The sequence below is a fragment of the Schistocerca gregaria genome, chromosome 6 (assembly GCF_023897955.1).
Source record: "Schistocerca gregaria isolate iqSchGreg1 chromosome 6, iqSchGreg1.2, whole genome shotgun sequence".
Classification (NCBI taxonomy): domain Eukaryota; kingdom Metazoa; phylum Arthropoda; class Insecta; order Orthoptera; family Acrididae; genus Schistocerca; species Schistocerca gregaria.
This window is the reverse complement of record NC_064925.1, coordinates 346,538,323-346,561,854: the sequence shown is the minus strand read 5'-3', so window position 1 is coordinate 346,561,854 and position 23,532 is coordinate 346,538,323. Positions and strand designations below refer to the sequence as shown.

Below are 23,532 nucleotides of genomic sequence, written 5' to 3'. Positions count from 1 at the left end.
TTTACACGCCACCTGGATTTTGTACATAAATGACGTTTTCTTCATGTCAAGCTCTGAGGCAGAAGACCTGTCACACTTATGACAAATTTTCACTTGTCTTGGTGCACATGGTCTGCTTATCAAGCCATTGAAGTTCGTCTTCAGAGTGGCTGAGTTTCAGTTTTTAGGCTACACTATCAATGCTCAGGGTATATGGCTGCCAGAGAAAAAAGTCGAAGCTATAGTTAACTTTCCCTGGCTTGCCTGGTGCACCAAGGCTACAGTGAAAACTGCCGTGGAATACCAAAGTCGAGTTGGCATTTAACGTGGCAAAAACTGCCATTGCAGAAGCTACTCTGCTAACACAACCAGTTCCGCAGGCATCTGCCACTGCAGTTGGTGCTGCACCGCAACAGCAAGTTGGCAAACGCTGACAGCTCTTGGCCTTTTATAGTCAAAAGCTATAGCCTTCACAGTGGAACTGGTCTGTGTACAACTGTTACTGTACACTCCATACACTTCCTTTCAGACGTTTCACCACATGTTAGAGGGATGGCAATTCATCCTGGTTATTAACCACGAGCCAACTGATGCACACTTCTTGCCAGCATCCAGAGAAAGCATCACAACATCAGCTGCACCGTCTAGGCCACTGTCCATGTTGAGGGAGACCTGAATGTGCCGGCAGGTGCTGTCTTTTTGATTGAAGTGATCCCTGATGCAGTTGATTTCGAAGCTTCTTGCCACAGCACAACATGCAGACAGCAAGCTGCAAGACCTTTTGATGCAACCATCAGGCCTACTACTCTGTTGTGTTATGTACTGTTGTCAAACACACTACTGTATTATCAATTCGCAGCTACCCGACCACGACCATTTGTCACTGTTGACTTTCTGCAGCAGGCAGTCACCTCTTTACATGAACACTCACACCCTGTAATACAGACCACTGTGAATGTGGTGAAGTGAACTTTTGTGTGGCCAAACTTTGACAAAGATTGTAAGCAACATGTGCATCACTATGTGGACTGCCAGTGGAACAAAATTAGTCAGCATGTCAGGGAACCTCCTGGCATATTCATTCCAAGAACCAAAGATTTAAGCACATGCATCTGGACATTGTTGCACTGCTCCCACCATTGTAAGAGTGTGTCTACTGTCTCACAGCCATTGACAATTCCACACTCTGGTTGGAGGTATTCCCTGTGGTCGACATTGTTGTCAGAACTGTTGGGACTACATTCTTCCAGGAATAGATTGCCTTTTTCGGTGTACCACTAAGAGTTACAACAGATCAAGGAAGGCAATTCAGATCATACCTCTTCAAAGCACTCTCCTTCCTACAGAGTATGAAGCACATTAGAACAATAGATTAACACCTGGCAGGATACAAATCCTAGAGCTATGTCCCTCTGCTCTGAGGTACCAGCAGATCTATCGCCCCTTTGTTTTTGACAAGCAACCTTATTATAACATAATCTGTTGAACTGTTGTGTGTTTTAGCTCTTCTATTCAGTAAAAGAAAGTCCAAGTAGATCTTTAGCTGCGTAATATTGGATACAATCATTAAAACATTTGCTTTTCTGTTATTTAAATTGTTGATGTTCAGATGTGTAAGTATGATAAGTGCTTATAAATGTTATTAACAGTGATTTAAATGTTAACTACCTTATTTTATATGGAATGTGATTATAGGCTACTTATGGTTATGTAAACACTGAAGGTGAAAAAAACTGAGCTTTTTGGTTAACAATTTTTCTTGTCAGTTATTTGGTTTCCATCTTTGTTCATTAAAGATTGCTTTTTGACTAGGAGCATATTAACACCAGCCAGACTTTTGAGATAGGCCTCATTGTGTAATTTTTAACTATTTAAACACAATATAGTGTTCCTTTCCTTTATCATACATTAAGTTTATTCAGGGTGTGTAGGTGGAATGAAACAGGAACATAATAGTAATGTATTGCCATTTGTGTTTTGTATTTTCAGGAAATTCTTACAGGCAGCTTTTTTTCGTGATTATAATTATGAAAGCACAGTGGTTGCCCTTCACTTATTACAGAATTTCTTCATTTATTTTTCAGAGCCATGTGAAGACCAGAAAGAAAGTTCACAAGAAGAATTTGTTAATACAGATGTGATAGTTGTTCTGGATGGTGATCAGGCAGTCACTGCACATCTCAGGGCTGGTTCTATAATACAGATTTTTCCGCCTTGGTAAGAAATAGTTGATTACTTTGTTGGGTGTTTTGATGATGTACAAGATGCCTCACAAGCTATTTATCAAACAGAATTGGTGGGCTGTGTGTGTCCTCCTGGGATCAGAGTGACCTACCCTTCCATTTTAACCTTCCTCAACCTATCACTCTTCTGAGGAAGGAATTAATAGCTACAAAAGCTAGGATTTGTCATGTACTTTTACAGGCAGTCGTCAGTAGTTTGCCCCAAGTTAATTTTCTTTCAGTAGTTTTCCCAAGTAACTTTTCCTTTTCAAAGAGTGGATTAAAGTTGGTATGAGAAAACAAATAATGTTGAATAGAAGCACAGATAATAGATATCAGGTGGCAGAGGAGTCTGTTACTGGAAGTGGAGTGAAGTAAGTGGGATGTGTGATGGTGGTGATAGTGCTGCTGCTGCTTTCTCTGTTGTAGAGTTTATGTCCTCAGTGGTGCTAAGTGTAACCATGTTGGGGACTCCACAAACAATAGCTTTGTTTGGATTTTGTGAACCCAAAATTTGAGTTTTGTGATGGTCAAATTTGTCTGTTCTTTATTAGTTTAAGCAATGGGGTTGCTTTAGTGAGTACTATGAGCCTCAGAATATTATGGTTTTGCATCAACTGTGTTATGTGGCATTGGTTTTTATTTGTGGGATCTAAATCACTGAAATGTCTCTAGAAAGCCATCTCTCTGCAGTTCAGCTGGGTCACTAGGCAGTACCAACAACCAACCAAGACAGCTTGTGGGTTTGGTCTCCTGATCACACTGCATGAAACCTACCTATTGCAATGGAGTGTATCCCACATTTCAGATTGTTTCGATCTTTTTCAAATGAAAAGATTCAGGTTTTGGAAAAGTGTCCTCTTTGTATGGCCAGAAGGGACGTGAGTGATAACTGATATAACTATGTTGAAAGCAAAGGATTTCGATGAGTACCCCATCTTGGCTGAACTGTTTTTCTTATGCTAATGGTGTGTTAACTTGCAGTGAAATAGTGCACATAAATTCAGCTGAACTGTAGGTGGATGAAGTCAGCAGAACTGTGGATGGAATGGGCAAATGAAAAGTCAGCAGAACTGTGGATGGAATGGGCAGATGAAAATGTCACAGAAATGTGGAACATCATGAATAAAGTTAGTGCCAAACTTGAGAAAATAGCTGCATTCACACTTACAACAATGCTGATTTTATACCACTAACCTTAAGGTCTATATCCCTAATGACATGCATTATTTAAAATGCCAGAAGTTTTGTTAAAACCAATATTGAATGAAAAACTTTCTTAATTATGTACAACTTACTGCTAATTAAAACTGAGACACCAAGAATTTACATACTGTGTATATGCCGTGTAGTAGGAATAATGCACGATTAAATTTACAGGTGATTTGAGTGTACACAGGGTCTGAAATTTAATACACAGGGCTGTGAACTCTGGTAGCAACAATCCCTTTATCGTGGCCGGGCATTGAGCACAACTGGACTAAGTTACAGATACAGGGACATAACACGCTGTTTCAACTCTTCCAGAGTTCATCAATCATAGTATCTGGCAAGTTGTGGTGTGCCAGCCTCACAGCAGCCTATTGCTGTAATATATGTTTTCATTCGATGAGATACCTGGAGAATGTGCTGGCCAGGGCAACAGCCATACACTGCCTGTGTCAATGTAAGTCAGCACAGGATGAGCAACATGTAGTCTTACATTATCTTCTTGAAAGATGACATCATGGGAAGCTTAGAGACAGGGCACAGAACAGAACGCTTTCCTTAACATACCAGAAATGTAACTGTTGCTGTTCAAATTACCAACTGTGTGAATTAGAGATGATTGGATTGTGTATGAATGGTAGTCCAAGCCATCATGCAATGTGGTGAAGCTATATGATGTCAATGAATGCATTTGTTCTCGTCAGAGTCTCCACACATGTTTAAGTGTCATGAATTTCTTTGCAGAACTGAGATACATCTGAAAAGACGATGCGGAAAAACTCTTGTGTCAAGTATTAATATTGGATGCACAACTGCCAGTGTGCCTCTCTCTGCTGCTGTATCAGGGGAAGCCCTAACAATGTTTGCTATGCTTTCATCTGTAGGGCTCCAGGCATGATCGCACTGCCGTGTGGGTACATATCGTGGTGCAAAAAACCCGATTTTTTGACTCTAGGTGTATGATGTACAATTCTCCACAGCTGAGTGAACAATATATACATAGTCACAGGTTGTGGATGCCCAGAACTGCTGCAATGCTATGCTCCATTGAGTACAGCCCTCCTGAACTCATTTCACATTTGCTTAGCAGTTGTGGGATCTCAACCACTACAAACGGCAATATCGTGGAATGATAAACCACAGTCTTATTAGACCATGATCGTGCTGCTGTTGAATTCTAACAGGTGCATTAGACATTTATCTTTCTTATGTGAGGCATTACGTAGTTTTACCACAAACAAACTACATTCAAATGTGATGACTCAGCAAAATCTGCTGCATAATCTTTCCCTATATACGGTATGCAGATGTCATTACTCTTGCCTACTTTGTGTGGTTAAGCTGAAATGCTAATGAAGCAGGTAGTATAATTTATGTCAGTTTGTCTTGATGGTATTGCAGTTTTAATAGCCAGCAGTGTACCTCTGTGCCGATTTTACCCACCTTAATTTAGTGTCTTTTTCACTAATGCCGTATGTTGATTTAAATGTCGGAAGTTTGAACATACCATTATGGGAGGTAAAGCAATATGCGGGACCTGTGGCATAACAGCACTTTGAGAAGGATCACTGTGTGTGTCCCCAGAAGCCTGCATTAACTGCTCAAGCAGTTATCACTGAAGTAGTTGAATGCCTTGTGTATCCCTTGTAATGAAAAAATTACGGAACTAAAAGTGTATAAGGCTATCCAGTCAGTCGTCAGTACAGCATATTTTCCAAAACTTCAGTGAAGAGTAAATCAAAGCACAGTGGAACCTCGCATAGCGGCATAATTCATTCCAAAATCTCGCCCATACGCAAAACACTCTTATAGCGAAACAATTTATCCTATATTAATTAATATAAAATACAATAATGTGTTCCTTGCAGAAAAAGTACAAAAAGTTTTATCTTATTCATGCTATTTATTCACTGAAAATTATACTTACAGTATTATTTACTTTCTAATTCATGATAAATGACTAATTCTTTTATTAGGAAGCTATCTGTAGTCATGTGTGTGTTGATGCTTCAACACTTGGCAGAAATGCGACACAGCTTTATTGTCAAATAAATTTCTGTCGTTCAAAACCACTGCTTTATTAGGGTGATGATTTTCAGTGTATGATTCAAACAATTCCCATGCTTTCAGCATTTCTCTTATTGTGCCAGAAGATTGCTGGATTGCTGTTACCACCACCACCACCACCACCACCACCACCACCACCTCCACCTCCTTCTCCTCCTCGTCCAGCTCGTCCTCCTCATCCTCGTCCTCCTCGTCCTCGTCCTCCTCGTCCTCCTCCTCCTCTTCTTCTTCTTCTTCTTCTTCTTCTTCTTCTTCTTCCTTTTCTTCCTCTGAACTCCTCGCCACAACTTCCTGCTGTGAAACATACTGCAACTCCATAACGTCTTCGGCGATCATTTCTTGGTTGTGATCTTCCACAAGCTCATAAATATCTTTTTTATCCACTTCTAGACCCATGCTTTTGGCCAAAGACACCATCTCATTGACTACGGGCTCCACAGATACTGACTCAAATGCCTCAGAGTCACATTAGACAATGCATTCCGGTCAAAGCTTCTTCCAAGCAGAAGTGGAAGTTCTCTTGGTAACCCCTTCCCATGCCTTTTCAATCATCTAGACACAGGCAATGATGTTGAAATGATGTTTCCCAAACTCTCTGAGAGTTAGATGGGCAGCTTCAGTCAACTCAAAGCAATGCTCGAAGAGTGATGTAGTGTAGAGAGCTTCTTAAAGTTAGGAACAATCTGTTGGTCCATAGGCTGGGGTAACAGAGTGGTTTTGGGAAGCCGAAAATGGATCTTGACGAATTGGAATTCTTCAAGGAGGTAGTCTTGTAGGCCTTTATCCATTTAAGGAGCAACCTCTCAACATTGTCCAGAATATGAAACTGTTGTTTAGATACTCCTGTCACTCCCTTTGAAGCATCTATATACTTAATCTTGTCCTTGTTCTTGAGTATAGTGCAAATAGTTTATGTAGACTGATTGTATATATGTGCTAAATCAGCAATGCCCACACCACATTCGCGTTTTTCAGTGATTTTATGTTTCATTTGTAAGGTCATTTTTTTCTCTTATGGTCATCTTCTTTTGGCTTTGTCTCCGGGGAAATTCGTATGAAGATTATTAAAATTTTCACACAAAAAAACAATGCATTAACACAAGTTTAGAAAACTGTGTGATCACAGTCTGCACTAAGATGTTGCAGAAAGAGCGCTAAACCCAGTCTGCAGCACGCATTAGAGTCATTGTTCATATGCTGCTGTTGACAATGAAAGATGTTCATATTGTTGAACATTTCCGCCACTACATGTGAACGGCTGGTGACATCACACAAAAATGTTGTCACTCATTGTGCAAAACATCGCTTGTTAAGTGTGTTATTTTTCTTACAATTTTTTTTGCTCGTTATGTGATAAGCGTATTATAGGGATTGCTTCTTAAGCGAGGTTCCACTTTACTTAAATATAGACTAAGACAGATTGCTACTTACCATAAAGAAGACATGTCAAGTTGCCGACAGGCACAATTAAAGGAGCTTATGTAAAGTTTTTGCCCACAGCTTTCATCAGTAAAAGAGGCATTCTGGCACGAGTTGCTGGAGTTGGCAGTTTGTGTGTGTGTGTGTGTGTGTGTGTGTGTGTGTGTGTGTGTGTGTGTGTGCGTGCGTGCGTGCGTGCGTGCACGCACTTGCTTGTGTATGTGAATAGTGTGTGTCTCTCTTTTACTTATGAAGGATGTGGCTGAAAGCTTTATGTGAGGGTCTTTTAATTGTGCTTGTGTGCAGCTTGATGTGTCTTCTTTATGGTAAGTAGCAATCTGTCGTTTCCTACATTGTTGATATTCCTACCTGGAGTTTCCATTATTTGATTAAATGTAACTAAGTTCATCAAGGCACTTACAAAGAAATGTTAATAGCACTTGCAGAATTTATGTTATTATCATGTCACTTGCAGTTTTAAGCCACTCCTCACAAGTTGAGTTATCACTGTGAGTTAAGCATATACACCTTCACAGAAAGTGCTTATGGAAAATGTTGTACTCTTGTGCACTTCTTCTCTCTGTGATCTCTGGCAGTAAATATCTGTAGGGGAACAGGGAAGAAATCTTACGAAAATGGGGACTGAATGAATGGAGTGGAGGCTCTCAGCATTTTCTGAAGAGGTTAATTCTGTTTGTTTCTTCATTCAAATATCAGTACTTCATCTCACAAGAGAGGAAGAGGAAGGAAGTTGCCTCACTGATAAATGACCCTCAAATTATAGTGAACCCTAATCAGATGCAGAATACTTGTGCAATAACTAAAACTTTCAGGAGAGCAAGGATCCTGTCTTTTGTTGTAGGAGAGATGTCCCTTTGCTACGGAGATAAGCTACTGAATGACACTTAAAATTTTTCCGTTAAACAGCAAATATTATAACAGGTTCTGTAGAACTGCACACGTTATTGTGATGCTCTGTATGACATTCGTTTACCACAAAAGAAGTTACTGATAACATCTCCTCCATTCGTTCTACTCATAGCAAATTATCTGGGATACTATATGCACCAATGCCAGATGGTGGAGGCACTGAAAGCCTCACATCAAGAGAGGAGTCATATATTCTTAATATAAATGGTAACACTGAGGCAGTGTCCAGTATCTGCTATAGCATATCATACAGCAAGCTGGCAAAACACATATCCCAAGTCCTTTGCTCACTATAGAATGGTGATTGTACTGTAGATGAATGGTAATTATTGATCTGCAGGTACAGAGGGATTGTTTGCAAGGCTATCCTTGATTTATATTATCCTGCTGTATGTATCTTACATTTTTTTCTCCAGTAATCTGCAATATTTCAAGCACTGTGTAAAATTTTTTTTGTTCAACATGTTGCTTTATCTCTCTTAGTTCTTTTTAATGTAGCTTTAGTTGTTTAAATGCTGCAATTAAAACCTTCTCCTTGAGCTTTCTACGGCTCTGCACCTTTGTTCTCTGTGCCTTAAGTCCCTTTTTCACCAATCAACCCTTCCCTCACACTTTCCGTATCTGCTCCACCAAACCCGAATGACCCTGTTTCAGTAGTTGGCAAGTAGCTTGCTCTTCGCTGTTAACATGCATTACTCAGTGTGCTGGCAATCATATTGATCTTAAAGATTATTTTTCCCCAACAGATTTTCTTTCCAAATAAGATAAATGACTAAATATACAGGTTAGCATACATTGCTATTTAATTCCTTGCAACAATATTACTGAGATATGTGCCCCATCGGTTAAGACATGAAACATACTCTGCAGAAGGGTTATTTACATTACAGTAATGCTGGTTTGTTTTCTGCAGTTACACTGAATCATTCAGATGGATGCCGGGATGTTCCTTTATATGCTTTTGCAAGTGCTTGCTCTGCGTCTCTAATGATGCTGATGAGATTCTAATATTTAACCTTCTACCCTTCCGTCCTACAGTTACATGATATTCAATATCAGTAGCAAGATCAGTATGGATGTTTCAAAATAAATGAAGAAAACTTAGGCACTCCAACCAAGTTGACAGAACGACATAGGAAACAAAAGACTCTCTCTCTTTATCAGATGTTAATTGCATAAAGGCTTCATGTAGCTAGGAATAATCATTTGATAAAACATAGATAAAAGTATGCTGGATGAATCTAAAGAAAATAGCATAGTGCCAAGAAAATAAGTGATCAAAATGGTTCCAGGTAAAATAGGAATAGGCATAGCAAGAATATGTGAGTGTGTGTTGTTGCAGGTGGCTGGAATGAATGTGGGCCCTACTGGCACTAAAATGTAGTTCCATAGTTCTAGTTGCTAAGTTGTGGAGATGCGCAATTGAGATATGTGAAACATTTTGTTCAAAAGAGCAACATTAGATAGTGCATGATTGTCGTAGGTTAAGTGTGAGACATGCATTGTCCGTCTGCTTTTGTGGATTTCATCTTCACCTATCATTTTGTTTTCATATTGTCAGTAAAGTCACAGAGACAACTGTATCATTGCAGATATTTGTGCTCTATGTCTGATCTTGTTCAAAAATTGAATGAGCATTTTTCATCACACATATACTCAGGGTACTAAGAAGATGCTGTAGTGAATGTAATACTAAATTGAAATGTCTGTCTAGTTTGATTGAGCTAAGATAAATACATACAAGTTTGACCTTGCATATAAAGAAACAAAACTGTATACATACAAAGAAAAGTACAATTAAGCAATAAAATAAAATAAAAAAGATCTTACAGTCAGATCTCATACACTTTACAAAATGGATCAAAATGCTGCAGTAAAGTAGGTTATTCCAGCTCAAGTGCCCCACTGTGCACTGCGGGCAGCCAGGTGCCCGTGGACTGCAGTGCAGGCAGTCAGGCAGCCAGGGTATAGCGTATGCTCTGTACTGCCCTGGCCTCGTGCCTATGGGCAGAGCGCGTGCAATAGATCTAGCTGGTGGGTAGCCTATACTAGCTGTGTCTGACAGTGAGCAGGCCGATGGTTGTTCTCCATTGCCCATCTCCCATGGGGCAATGTTAGAACAGCCTACAACACAGCATTTAGTTGTTATCAATGATGCATCCTGGAGACTAATCAATAAACTTCAAAAAATTACCTGCAAAGTGGGCAGTAAACCAGTCAGTACTAGGCATGAATACCAGCTAGTAAAGTATACCAATGCAATATGTAATAGAGTGTGCGTTCAATAAGTAATGCGACCAATTTTTTTCTGATGCAACGGTACACCACAGTGTGTTGTAACTGGCTGGGCTAAGTGGAAGGGGATGTTAGCTTCAAAACGCTCTTTCTCATTCGGTTGCAAACTGCTGGAGAGTCATGATGAGTGTTTCCGTCAACCCCATTTTGAGTTTATGTAACAAGGCACAATGGATCATTCTGTAGAGCAACAGTACGCTATCAAATTTTGCGTTAAACTTGGGAAGTCCACCACTGAAACATTTCCGTTACTTCAGCGTGCCTCTGGGACTGAATTCTTGTCGAAATCACAAGTTATACAATGGCACAAGTCGGTCATGGAGGGCTGAGAGAAGATCATGGACACACCTCGGAGTGGACGGTTATCAACCACATGAGTCGACAAAAATGTGACGCGTGTGCAAGGTTGTTTGAACTCTAACAGACAACTGAGCCTTCAGTTGATAGCACAAACGCTAAACATGTCAAAAGCAACCATTTTCTGCATTGTGACCGAAGATTTGAACATGAGAAAGCTGTATGCCAAACTCGCCCCAAAAGTGTTGATTGATGAACAGAAGCACATGCGAGTGCTTCGGTGCCGAGAAATGTTGGAAGTGTGTGAAAATGATCCTCATTTCTTAAATTCAGTTATCACTGGTGATGAGTGGTGGATTTTTGAGTATGACCCCGAGACAAAAAGGCAGAGTTCTGAGTGGCACTCCCCATCACCGCCCCGTTCCGAGAAGGCACACATGAGCAAGTCCAGGATCAAAACCATGCTCATTGTCTTTGGCGTCAGAGGCATTGTCCACCACGGATTTGTACCTACTGGGACTACAGTGGACTCAGCTTTCTACTTGGAAGTGCTCAAAAAACTAAAAAGGAGGGTCTCATGCTGCCAAAGCGACATCAAGGACACATGGACAGTTCACCATGACAATATTCAGAGTCACAATGCATTCGTCGTCAATGACTTCCTGGCCAGGAGCAAGACCCCATTGGTTCCCCAGCCTCCCTACAGTCCTGACCTGGTTCCCGCCAACTGTTTTTTGTTTCCTTGGTTAAAAGGCATCATGAAAGGAAAACATTGGGACACAATTGAAAGCATCCAGGTACATGTTACATAAGCTCTAAAGGAAATTCCAGAAAAGGCATTCCAGGATGCCTTCCAGGCATGGAAACATTGCCTCCAGAAGTGTATCGATGCAAGAGGGTGCTATTTTGAAAATTTTTGATTATTTGTACAAATATGTTCCACAAATGATTTTTTTATGAATTTGGTCGCATTACTTATGAAATGCACCTTGTATGTTATTTCTGCTTTTGACTATCCGCATCTTGTTACAGATTTCCATGCTAAGAAACAAAGTTATATCATACACGATTAACGCATTTCATTTGTTGTGGTGAACAAAACACTCATTTGTTTGGGATGGTATCTCGAGGGTGGTGATAAATATGTGAATGAAATCATTAACACTATTGCTTATTTTATTAACTTTAGTAATAGAGAAAACATACGAAGTTTGTCCGGAAAATACGTATAAAAGTTGAATAATGTCTTTATGTTACAAGTTGCAGTCACCGCCATGTGGGACTACTGCTGTAATCAATCCCATCAACGATCAGTTCGAGTCAGAGCACTCTGCATGAAGGTGGGAGTGTGCGGCAGCTTGTTGACAGTTACTCTTTTTCACCTGTGTCGGCATAGAGCTCTCTCTGATTGAGGAATAGTGCGTGAACATCAAGTTTCTTGCAAAGCTAGGCAAGAATGGCCGTGAGATTTTTGAGTGTTTGAAATAGGTTTACAGAGACAATTCTCTGAAGGAATCAACTGTGAACAAGTAGTTAAAAAGGTTCCGGAATGGCCGAGAAGAAGTGAACGATGACCCCAGCCCAGGACACCTGTCGACATTGAGTTCCAATGCAAATGTTGAACAAATTTGGGCTTGTGTTCTTAAAGACCATAGATTGACAGTCAGAATGATTGCTGACAAGCTGTCAATCCCCAAAACAATCATTCACGAAATCCTGGCCCAAAAACTTGAAATAAAGAAATTGTGTGCGAAAATCGTACCGAAGCTCTTGACGCCAGAACAGAAAGCAAAGAGGGTTGAGTGCTGTGACGATTGGTTGGAAGCAGAGGAACGAGGGAACTTTCTCAACCGAGCCATCACTGGAAACGAGTCCTGGTTTTACGAATTCGATGTGGAGCTCAAATCTCAAAGCAAGGAATGGAAACTGAGAACCGAGAACAAAAAAGTCGCGAAAATCAAGGCCCAATGTGAAGACAGTGTTGATTGTTTTCTTTGATTCTTGGGGCATTCACAAAGAATTTGTCCCTCCTGGCCAGAGAGTGAACGGAAATTTTTATGTTGAAGTTCTGACACGTCTCAGAGCTCGTGTGGCCCGAGTTTGACCAGAGTTGGCAAAAGGGGGCAGGTGGATCCTTTATCATGACAATGCACCCTCTCATGGTTGGTCATTGTGTGTGAGTTATTGGCCTGAAGCTCAATCATCGTGACAGACCACCCACCTTATTCACCCGATTTAGCCCCGTATGACTTCTTCATGTTCCTGAAATGCAAAATGGTGCTTCGGGGGCAGCACTTGGGAGATGTGGAAGCCATCAAGGCGGAAACGAAATGGCAACTGAACATCATCACAACTGACACTTTCAGCAATGTTATCACCAGTGGAAACAGCATTGGCAGAAGTGAATGCGTCTCAGGGCGAGTACTTTGAAGGAGATATATTGTAATACCTGAATAATTGTAAAATAAAGTTATTATTCAACTTTTATACGTATTTTCCAGACAAACCTCATAAATCCAAGTGTTATTCGGCTAGTGCCACTGAGGAAAGTAAAGAACTAGTTTCAAATCACTGATTGAAATTGCTAACCCAGCCATCAGCAAAGTACTTGAAACTGTTATTCCATCTTAACTGACAGTATTTTTTTCGTGACACAAAATCATGGCATGGATTAAGGAAAGATCTAAGTACAACCACTGGTGTTAGCAGATTTTTCCATGACATGTGCAATATATTCAACAGGGTATCCACACTGCTGGAATGTATATAGACCTGACCAGAGCTTTTGGATTAGTAAACCACGGACTTCTCTTAAAGAAATTGAGGGGTACAGTGTCAAGGATATATCAGTGAAACCTAAGGGCCAGTTTCCATGTACAGTGCCAAGGATATATCAGTGAAACCTAAGGGCCAGTTTCCACGTACTTTAGATGTAGCTTTACATACAAATTTAAGACATTTGCTTAAGTATTAAGTTAAGAATTTTGGTTGTTTTCATTACACATATATTTAGTAGTGCCGTATCTGCTCAGGGAATTAAAGGTTTTAAATTCTATCTTTTATTTTCTTTCAAAATTCTTGAAGTACATATCTCACACACACACACACACACACACACACACACACACACACACACACACAATCTTGGGCCTAATTTTTTAAGTATACAAGTTCTGATTTTTTACTTTAGTTTAAGTGCATTGCATTACTATATTAATAGTATACATGTATATTATTGTTCCCCATAATTTTAGTGACTCTTGAGATCTGTAATTAATAGAATATTACTGTTATTGGCTAGATAAATTTTGTAAAAATATTGTAAACGACCATGAGCTAGAAGTGTTTGAGCTGCTGTAGGAAAGTTAGTTCTGGGGTTTTGTGCTGCCGTTGTGACAGGTGTCTACATTGGGGGGGAATTTAGTGGCATGGGAATTGGGGAAGTAAAAAATGGATCTCTTCCTTGGTATTGTAGAACATGTTCAAGGGATAGGAAAATACCTGAACATGGAAGAGGCATGGGCCAGATCTTGCAGGAAAAATTAGGTGACAGGTACCATGTCACACAAGTATTTTCGAGCCCACTGCATATCTTAACGAAGTGACAGAGGATGTAGGATCATTATGCAACGGTTATTACAAAGCAGATCATGTTGTGATAGTGGGTGGAGCAGTAAACAGTATTGATAGGGATCAGGGCTACAATTTGAGTGTGATCTGGTAAAAATAGCATCTGCAATGAACCATACACATGTTGGCTTGGTTGCTGCTTTCATGCGGTATGATTGGCCCCAATTGAACTGGAATGTCAATATGGAGCTAGATCAGCTGTCTCAGGCGGCTTCTTTGTCAGGCATAGGTTTGCTTCCTGTTGGTGGTATTGCTAGGTGGGACTTCACCAGACATGCCCTGCATCTCAATAGGGAAGGGTAAATTGGCTGGGATGATAGTAAAATCGTTAAGGGGGAGGGGGCACTGTAACTCATGGGAGAACTTTTTTTTTAGGCTAAGATTGGTGTCCAGTCATCCAACATTGATTGAAATTGAGCTTAATGAGGAACTCATCAAGCAAGTACTAGAGATTTTAAAATATAACAAGATTATCACACAGTAAAGTGGAAAATAATGTCAGTATGTCACATGATTCTCATAAAAGGATAGTGAAAAATTATGTTAGTATATTGCATCAGGATATGGGGATTAAAAAACAAAGTAGATGAGCTTCTTGTTTGTTTAGAGGCTGCAATGGATGTACTATGCCTGTCTGAACATCATGTGGCCACAAATATGGAAACAGTAAATGTCGGTGGATATAAGCTTTTGACACACATAAGTAGACACACTGGAGAAAGGAGTTTCCATATATGTTAAAATCGGCCGTAGTGTGAAAAATTTGGAAACTGAAATTTTTTTGTGTATAACAACATATAGAAGCATGTGTGTTTGAGCTTAAACTAGACAATTGTATTTTTATAATTGTAGCTGTGTATAGGTCCCCATTGCAAAATTTTCAGTTATTTTTGAAAAACTTGAATTCTTTGTTGTGCTATCTGTCAGACAGAGGAAAGCAAATGATTGTTTGTGGGGATTTCAATGTAGATTTTCTGAAAGAGTCTGATAGAAAACTTGACCTTGAAGTATTACGTAGTTCTTTCAATTTGACGTCATTTATCGATTGTGCTACTCAGGTGGTACAGGAAAGCAGCACACTGATAGATAATGTTTTTATAGACAAAGGTAAATTTACTCAAATAAAAACTTCTCCTGTCAAGAATGGCCTGTCTGATCATGATGCACAGCTAGTTACAGTATATGACATAGCTCCATACAGTAAAGCAAAACAGTACTCCAAAATAGTGCATTCAATTAACGATTCAACAACTGAAAAGTTTAGGGAAAGCTTGCAACAGTTAGACTGGGAACCTGATGCTAATTTAAAATAAACCTCTTCATGATACCTTTGTGGATATATTTGAAAACAGTTTTCCTAAGAAAACAGTGAAGTATAATTGTAAGAAACCATCGGCATGGTTTATAAAAGGGATTAAAATATCTTGTATACAGAAAAGGGAAATATATCTTATAGCTAGGAATAGTAATGACCCAGAAACAGTAAAATATTATAAAAACTGCTGCACTGTATTAAGAAAACTTGTTAAAAGTCCAGAAGTATGTGCATTATGTCTAAGATTAGCGCATCTGATAATAAAATTAAAACAATTTGGAATATTATTAAAGGGAAACAGGTCAACCAAGAGCACAGGAAGACTATTTCTATCAAACTCAATGAAAATAAAGTAGAAAGAAACTTCCACATGGGAAAAATATATTAAAAACAAAGATTCCAAGACTTACCAAGCGGGAAAACCCACTTTTTGTGGAAGAGGAAATACCTATGCAATTTGGTAAAATTGAAATTCAACTCGCGTCTCCTACAGAAATAGGAAAATAATAAATCACTCACAAGTAAAAGCTCACATGGAATTGGTGGCATTCCAACAGAATACTAAAAGCTTGCTCCCAACAGATAAATGGGATTCTGAGCTACATATGTAGTAGCTCACTGAAATACTGCATTTTCCCAGATAGACTGAAGTACGCTATTGTTAAACCATTGCATAAAAAAGTGGATAGGTCTGATTCTAACAACTACTGCCCAATCTCACTTCTAACAGCTGTATCCAAAATTCTTGAAAAAGTGATTCATTCAAGAGTAGCATCACATATTTGTAAAAATGAAGTACTAACAAAACATTAGTTTGGTTTTCAGAAAGGCTTTTCAACAGAAAATGCTATATATGCTTTCACTGATCAAATATTAAATGCATTGAATTAATACTCATTGGGATATTCTGTGATCTCTCAAAGGCTTTTGATTGTATGATCATGAAATTCTTCTAGATAAGCTTGAGTATTGTGACATAAGTGGAACAGTTCACAAATGGTTTAATTCATATTTAACTGGAAGAATGCAGAAGGTTGAAATTAACTGTACAGATAGGCTGCATAAATCTGCAGAGTACTCTAACCAGGGAGGTACGGTATCAAGAATAGTGTCTCATAGGGTTCAGTCTTGGGTCCGTTGTTGTTCCTAATGTAGATTAATGACATGCCACTCTATATTCATGAAGATGCAAAGCTAGTTCTTTTTGCTGATGATGCAAGTATAGTAATCACACCCAACAAACAAGAATCAGCTGAGGAAATTGTAAATAAAGTCTTTCAGAAAATTATTATGTGGTTCTCTACAAATGTACTCTCACTAAATTTTGAGAAAACACAGTATATACATTTCAGTTCAGCAAATGGCGTAACACCACTGATAAATCCAGACTAAGAATGGAGGTCTGTTGCTAAGGCAGAATATTAAAAATTTCTTGGTGTGTGCATTGATGAGGAATTGAATTGGTAGAAACACATTGATCATCTGCTGAAACGGTTAGGTTCAGCTACTTATGCTTTTTAGGGTCATTGCAAATTTTGGTGATAAACATATCAGTAAATTAGCCAGGGTGTATACGGTCCGGGGAAAACCCGGGAATTTTTTCATCCGAGAGAAAATCGGAAAAAACTCGGGAATTATTTAGAATTCCGGGAATTTTTCGTTGTTTTAGTTTTCAGTTAAATTTTTGTAATTTTGACTGGTAAGAACCGCTAGTCTAACAAAGTATGTTACTGTATCCTGCTACTGCAGAATAATACTGCAGCATTAAAACATGAATGAGAGAGAGAGAAAAAAAATGAAAATAAAACTTAAATTGCAAAGGAAATGCGCCATATAAAATGACACTGTGCTCTTGCAAGCATCTCCCAACAGCAAAACGTGTCAAAGTCTTTTGGAAGACTATGCAATGCTTCATTACAACAAATTGCCTTCGATGAGCGTGACGTCATAACTATTTACATTTATGGGAATCAGGTCACTTACCTGCTGTAATAAACTGAACACCACTTGTATGAAACTCGTATTTATTCTAATTGCACAATTACACATATACACACATAAACAAGCCTCGAGAGCATCACCAGTCGAAATGTAAACACACACTGCCCTAAGGCGTGCGCCAAGACCCGCGTCCTAAGAGCGTGTCAGTGCGCAGGGATACCATTCTGCTCTATTCCGGTGGTTGATGACTGCCACAGAGCCCCTCCCCCCTTCCAGTGCGGAGCACGGTGAGAGGAGGTGATGTAGGTTGGCGTGGTGATCAGTCCATTATGATGAAGTTGCGTTGCCATGCCGGTGGGCATAGCAGGCGGCCAAAACAGGAAACCAGGATCAAGCGGCCCGGCAATGCAGGGGCGTGGTGTGCCATGAGTGGTATGCGAATGCGCAGGTTGCCATCCTCGTCGATCAAAGCGGTGATTGCCACCTTCTCCACCTCTGTCGGTACCTCAAATGTGCGTATGAGTGTAACCTGAGTGGCTGAATCATACAATGTGGGGCAGTAGGGTGGGGGGGGGGGGGGAGGGGGGAACGTGCAGGACAAACAGTGTCCCATCTCGTAGCTGAAGAGACAGGTCCTCGACCGGAAAAGGTGACACGTCGACGTGGAAAACTGTGACTGTGACATTGTCGGTCTGTGTCGGCTGGTCGACGGAAATACTAAGGTGAGGGGTGAAACCTTCACACACAACCTTTCCTGCAGCCTCTGAGCTGGAGGGAGAACACGAACCACTGGTGTCACACGCATCACGGGTACCGGAGGGGGGGTTCGGCGCGTTTGAGGTATCAGAGATGGAAAGTGGCATGAGAGTGTGGTCAGGGTGGAAGTTGTATTCTGAAGTTGCCTTGTCGTTGAGGCGCCAAGCTGGTTTAAGGTGCGAGACGGACACTGTTTGTATTCTAACATTCCACAGAATGTCAAAGATCTGCGGCGAGCAGCTTATCACTTTGTGTGGGCCCGAGTAGGGCAGGTGTATTGTGGGTTGTACTGTAACATCACGCAGCATCACGTAATCGCAAACGTGTAGGACTTTGTGCACGAAGACACGAGGGACCGTGTGTGCTCGTAGGGGTGGGGGGCGTACATTCGTAATGAAGTGTCGGATGCGTTCTATAAGTGTCGGAAGTTCTGATTGTGGGGGAGCATCAGAATTCTTGACGAATTGTGCTGAGAGGACGAGGGGTTCCCCGTACAACAATTCCGCTACACTGGGAGGCTGACAACTTCCGCGAGAAGAAACGTAGTGGTTGTGCGGAGCCCGCCACCTGCTGCAGGAGCACAGCGCCTATAGCAGCGTCACTTGTCAGCTGTGATTGATATTGGGACATCAGATACCAGGTGCGCAATTGTGACTGCATTCGCTAGTGCCGTTTTTAGTGCGTCGAATGTGCGTCATATCGTCGCCCCACGGGAGCTTGCGGAGCCCTGAACTATTCTTTCCGATGAGTGCGTTGGTCAACGGAGCCTGTAGGGATGCCACCGGAAAAAATTTATCATCCCTAAAAAACGACGTAGGTTGCGATACGTCTCAGGCAGGGGGAGGTCGTGTATAAAGGCAGTTGATGAAATGAGGATGTCGTCTAAATACGCATAACAGTATGTGAGTGAGAAAAGGATGGAGTCGATAAACCGTTGCCAAGTCTGTGCTGTGTTTTTGAGGACGTACGGCATGTACCAGTATTCGTACAGTCCGAAAGGGATGATAATTGCTGTTTTAGGGATGTCGTACTGGTTCATGGGGATCTGATGGTACGCTTTTTGGCAATCAAGTACACTGGCAACGCGTGCACCATGGAGTTGTTGGGCGAAATCTTGTATGTTTGGTATAGGGTAGTTGTCTAAAATCGTTCTGGCGTTCAACTGTCGGTAGTCGCCACACAAACCAAATGAACTGTCCTTCTTGGGCACTAGATGGATAGGCGAGGTCCAATTGCTGTTGGATGGGCGGACAATACCTGTATCTAACAGCTCCTGTACAGCTGTTTTTGCGTGCTGTAAATTGGTGGCATTAAGGCGTAGAGCCTTGTTGCGTACTGGGGGGCTCTTCCGTGGTTTTCAGACGGTGACAGGTACCGTTAGTAATCGCCCCTATCACCTGCGGGATACCCTGGGGAACCACACTGGGGCTAGGTGGGGTAACACACACTACATTAGAGGTAGGAATGTCACTGACCTGCGGGAAAATGCATCGTTGCGGAGGTATCTGTGCCTTGGTGGATTTCTCGCGGGTGTTTCCCCACGGTGCGGAAACGTCCCCTGCTTCCTCACATGCACGTGACAGTTCGGCTGACGTGGCGGTGATCGGCTGTTGCAGACGCAAGTTTTCGGTGTGGAGGTCGGCGACCTCGAGACGCTGGGTTGTCAGGCGCTACCAGGCGATGGAGAGCTCTGTCATGAGATGGGCGCGTTCGGCTGTCACGGTGGGCAAGGTATCACAGTGTGTGGCAGGGGGCAGGGGGAAGGTGGCGAAAATCCCTGGTATCCCATTGCCAGAAGCGTGATGCAGGAGGGCTGCTGCCTCGAGATCTGGCGAGAGCCCAAAGTTATGCAGGAAATCCATACCGATAATGGGGCAGTCGACATCCATGACACAAACTGTCTGGGTGCAGTGTAAATCAGGCGAGAGATTTAGTTGGAGTTCGGCTGAACTGTGGATGTGAATTGCGGAATTGTTGGCTGCTCGCAGTGGCATGGCGGGTGTCATTGACGAAGATAGGGCACTCGACTTAGGGATGACGCTAGCATCGGTGCCCGTGTCCATGAGGAAATAGAGTGTGCTCGTCCTGTTATGGATGTACAGTCTGCCGGCATGGTGAACAGCGGGGGTGGTCAGTCGATAATGTTTTTGGCGTACTAAACTGTAGGTGCGAGCCGTGGCGCCCATTCTGACTCGCGTTTCCCATTTCGGTTGTTGCAGGGTGCGAGGCAAGAACGCGCAGGGTTGCTGAACGTGATATGACACCAGCATAGTTGGTATGCTGGGTGTTGTGTCTGAGCCGGTGAGCCGGCAACGTCACGTGGCATGTTCTGTTGCGCCCGCATGGAGGTGGGTGGGGCAACCGGTCGAAAACTGTAACAAGTACAGCTGTCTGGCCACCAGGGGGCTCCATCGGCTGTTGCTGCGAGCTACGCGCCTGTCCTCTGCTGGCCGGACGGTGAAACGTAGTAGACGTGACGGCAGTGTTGCCAACATTTGGAGTGTCGGAAAAACAGGAGGGCGCAACCTGGCGATGTTTGATGATGGAATATGCCTGGTCCACCAGTCATAGTTTTTCCTCCAGAGCAGCGTTTTGGTAAGCCAACAGGTGTAGTTGGAGGTCTGGCGGTAATTTCACAAGCCACAACGCCCAGAGTGCGAGGTCGGGGAGTTGTTGCTTGCCCACCTGGGACTTTAAATGGCGCTAAAGTTGTGAAGGCGCATTTCCTTCTATTGGCACATTGTGAATTACGTAGTGGATGGCGTCTGCTCGAGGGCGCAATAAGCGCTTGATTATGTGAGCTCTTGCAAAGGCATATTTGTGCTGGCTTGGTGGCGAGAGCAATAGGTCACTGACCAGGTCTGGTTCATCGTGGAGGTGGGTAATTAAACAAATGAAACGTGCATTGTCTCCCCACACTCCGTAAATGTCCAGAATATTGCCCACTAACACAAACCATGATATAGCGTTGTCCTTCTGTAGTTGTGACAGCTTCAGAAACTGCCCTACAGGTGGCTGCTCTGACATTGTGGGAAGATGGTGATGGTGGTGCAGCGGAGACCCGGAAACTGGTATAGGGTTGAGTGTCTGTACCGTAGCACAATTAGGCCTCTGACCACATCACACACACGGCGCGGGAGCAAATGCGGTAGGCGCGGACATTGCAGCTGCTGCAAAAGCAGTCGCACACTGTTGGTTTGTTGGGAACATAGCGGTATGCGCTTCAGGCGAAAGTACCTGGTCGTGTGCCAGGCTGGTATGTAACATATTCATAAGGGATGTTGCTGAGCACTGTGGTGAGGGAAGTTCTTGTTTCACCTGCGGTATGAAGTCCGGAAACTGCCACGTGCTTGGATGCACTGCAACATGTATGGGCCACGGTGCATGGACTGTACTAGTGGTGTTATATTGTGCACACGGGTTTAACACTGTAGTCGGAGCCATCAATGACTGAATTACCGGCAATTCGTCCATGAATGAAATTGTAAGCAAACTCATGGCGAGCTCCGGGTCACAAATCACGTGGTGGTTCATCGGTGCGTAACGGTGGCAGGAGGAAAGATGAGAAACGTGCGTACTGTGGTCGTATCGAAAAAGTCCGGGGTCACCACTATGGGAATCAGATCGCTTAGCTGCTGTAATAACCTGAACACCACCTGCATGAAACTCGTTTTTATTCTAACTGCAGAATTACACATATACACACATAAACAAGCCTTGCGAGCATCACCTGTCGAAACGTAAACACACACTGCCCTAAGGTGTGCGTCAAGATCCACGTCCTAAGAGCGTGTCAGTGCGCAGAGATACCACTCTGCTCTATTCTGGTGGTCGATGACCGCCACACATTTGACTTATTTAATCAGTTACGATTGGGCTCATGCACATGCGCAGTTGAGTCGCATATGAATAGTACCTTCTCCCACTTCTGGATACAGAAATTAGCCTCATATTATCAATTTCACCCTCAAAACCTGTGTTAATGTTCATGTCTACATATATTATGTTAGTTGTGAGGGTTCAGGCTGTTTCCAGAACTTCAGTTGATTTGTTAAAGAAAATGTCCAGTCCTTCTGTGTATATGTCCAATATCCCCTGTTAGTCCTTTTGGTACTGGTCCCAGATCTTGAACAATATCCTAGAATGGGTTGCAAGAGCAATATATAAGCAATCTCCTTTGTACACTGATTGCTCTTCCCCAGTATTCTACTAATAAACTTAAGTCTACCACTTGCTTTACCCACAACAGAGCTTATGTGCTCATTCTGTTTCATATCCCTACAGTGCTATGCCCAGATGTTTGTACGAGTTGGCTGATTCCAGCTGTAATTGATATTGTACTTATAGTATACTACATTTCTTCAGTTTGTGATGTGCATTGTCTTATATTTCTGAACATTTAAAGCAGGTACCAATCTTGGCACATCTTTGAAATCTTATCAAGATCTGACTGAATATTTGTGCAGCTTCTTTCAGACAGTGCTTCACTATAGACAACTGCATCACCTACAGAGTAGGAACCAATGTCAACTGTAGGACACCGTGAGGAATCTACAGATTAAGTAGAGGAGGCTCCATCCCTTGTCTGAGCTACAACTCGTGAAGGAACAGTTCTAAAATAAAGGGGCATAGAGATTAGAAGAGTGTTAAAGGAAAGAAAGTATACAACAAATCAGGAAGAAGATGGAGACGGAAGATTCACCTTTCTTCCTTATATGAGGCCACCCTTAGCCAAAACTGGAAGACTATTTGGAAAATGTGACATTAGAGCCATTTTCCAACCACTGCCGAAGATGCAAGCTGTTCTTGGCCCTTTGAAGGATCCACTGAAACTTTACTTACCAGTGATGTATAGCATCCCACTGAGTGTACATCTGGCAAACATAGTGATGTTTCTCAAAAGGCTTCAAGGAACATATTACATTTGTACGTTTGAGACAGTGGAAGAGGAAAGAGAGATGCACTTCGTAGTACCTGTAATCATGGCAACAGAAGATGCTAGAAATAATTTAGCAGGCACTGATCGTTAAATATTATGATCAGTCTGGTAACAGATACAATAAAGTTGTTCCTTTCGTGTGGCTAGTATGTGGGTTCATAATTGTTGGTCACTTCCATTTAATACTTGTGGGGCAAAGACTTCCATTGCAAAAAATGATCCAAAGATAATACTGAGATTGTGGTGATACAATGTGGCCACAAAATCTTACAATAGATGTAATGACAGAATTATTCTCTTCTTTTAGTTTATTACTACCCCAAAAATAATGAACACAGTAATATGATAACTAAGCCCTAACTTCAAGAAATAGAGAGATAGAAGCAAAATTCCTTTTTTGTGAATTGATAGACCAATGAAATAATCCAAGATTCAGTTTGCCACAATAACCAAAGGTATACTTAAAATAAAAATTATAATTGAATAAGTAAGTGACTTTAATTGAAACTCAGTCACTTCTCTTTTGGTTGTGG

General features: G+C 41.7%; 1 protein-coding gene across 3 annotated transcripts in view; it reads left to right on the top strand.

The window, feature by feature from the left end:
* LOC126279105 (uncharacterized) overlaps positions 1-23,532 on the top strand; it is a 183,224-nt gene that overhangs the window by 71,580 nt on the left and 88,112 nt on the right. For all 3 annotated transcript variants that reach the window (XM_049979585.1, XM_049979584.1, XM_049979586.1), the window contains one exon: positions 2,064-2,196. In XM_049979585.1, coding sequence (XP_049835542.1) covers positions 2,064-2,196 — 133 coding nt within the window. The remainder of the gene's footprint in view (positions 1-2,063; positions 2,197-23,532) is intronic.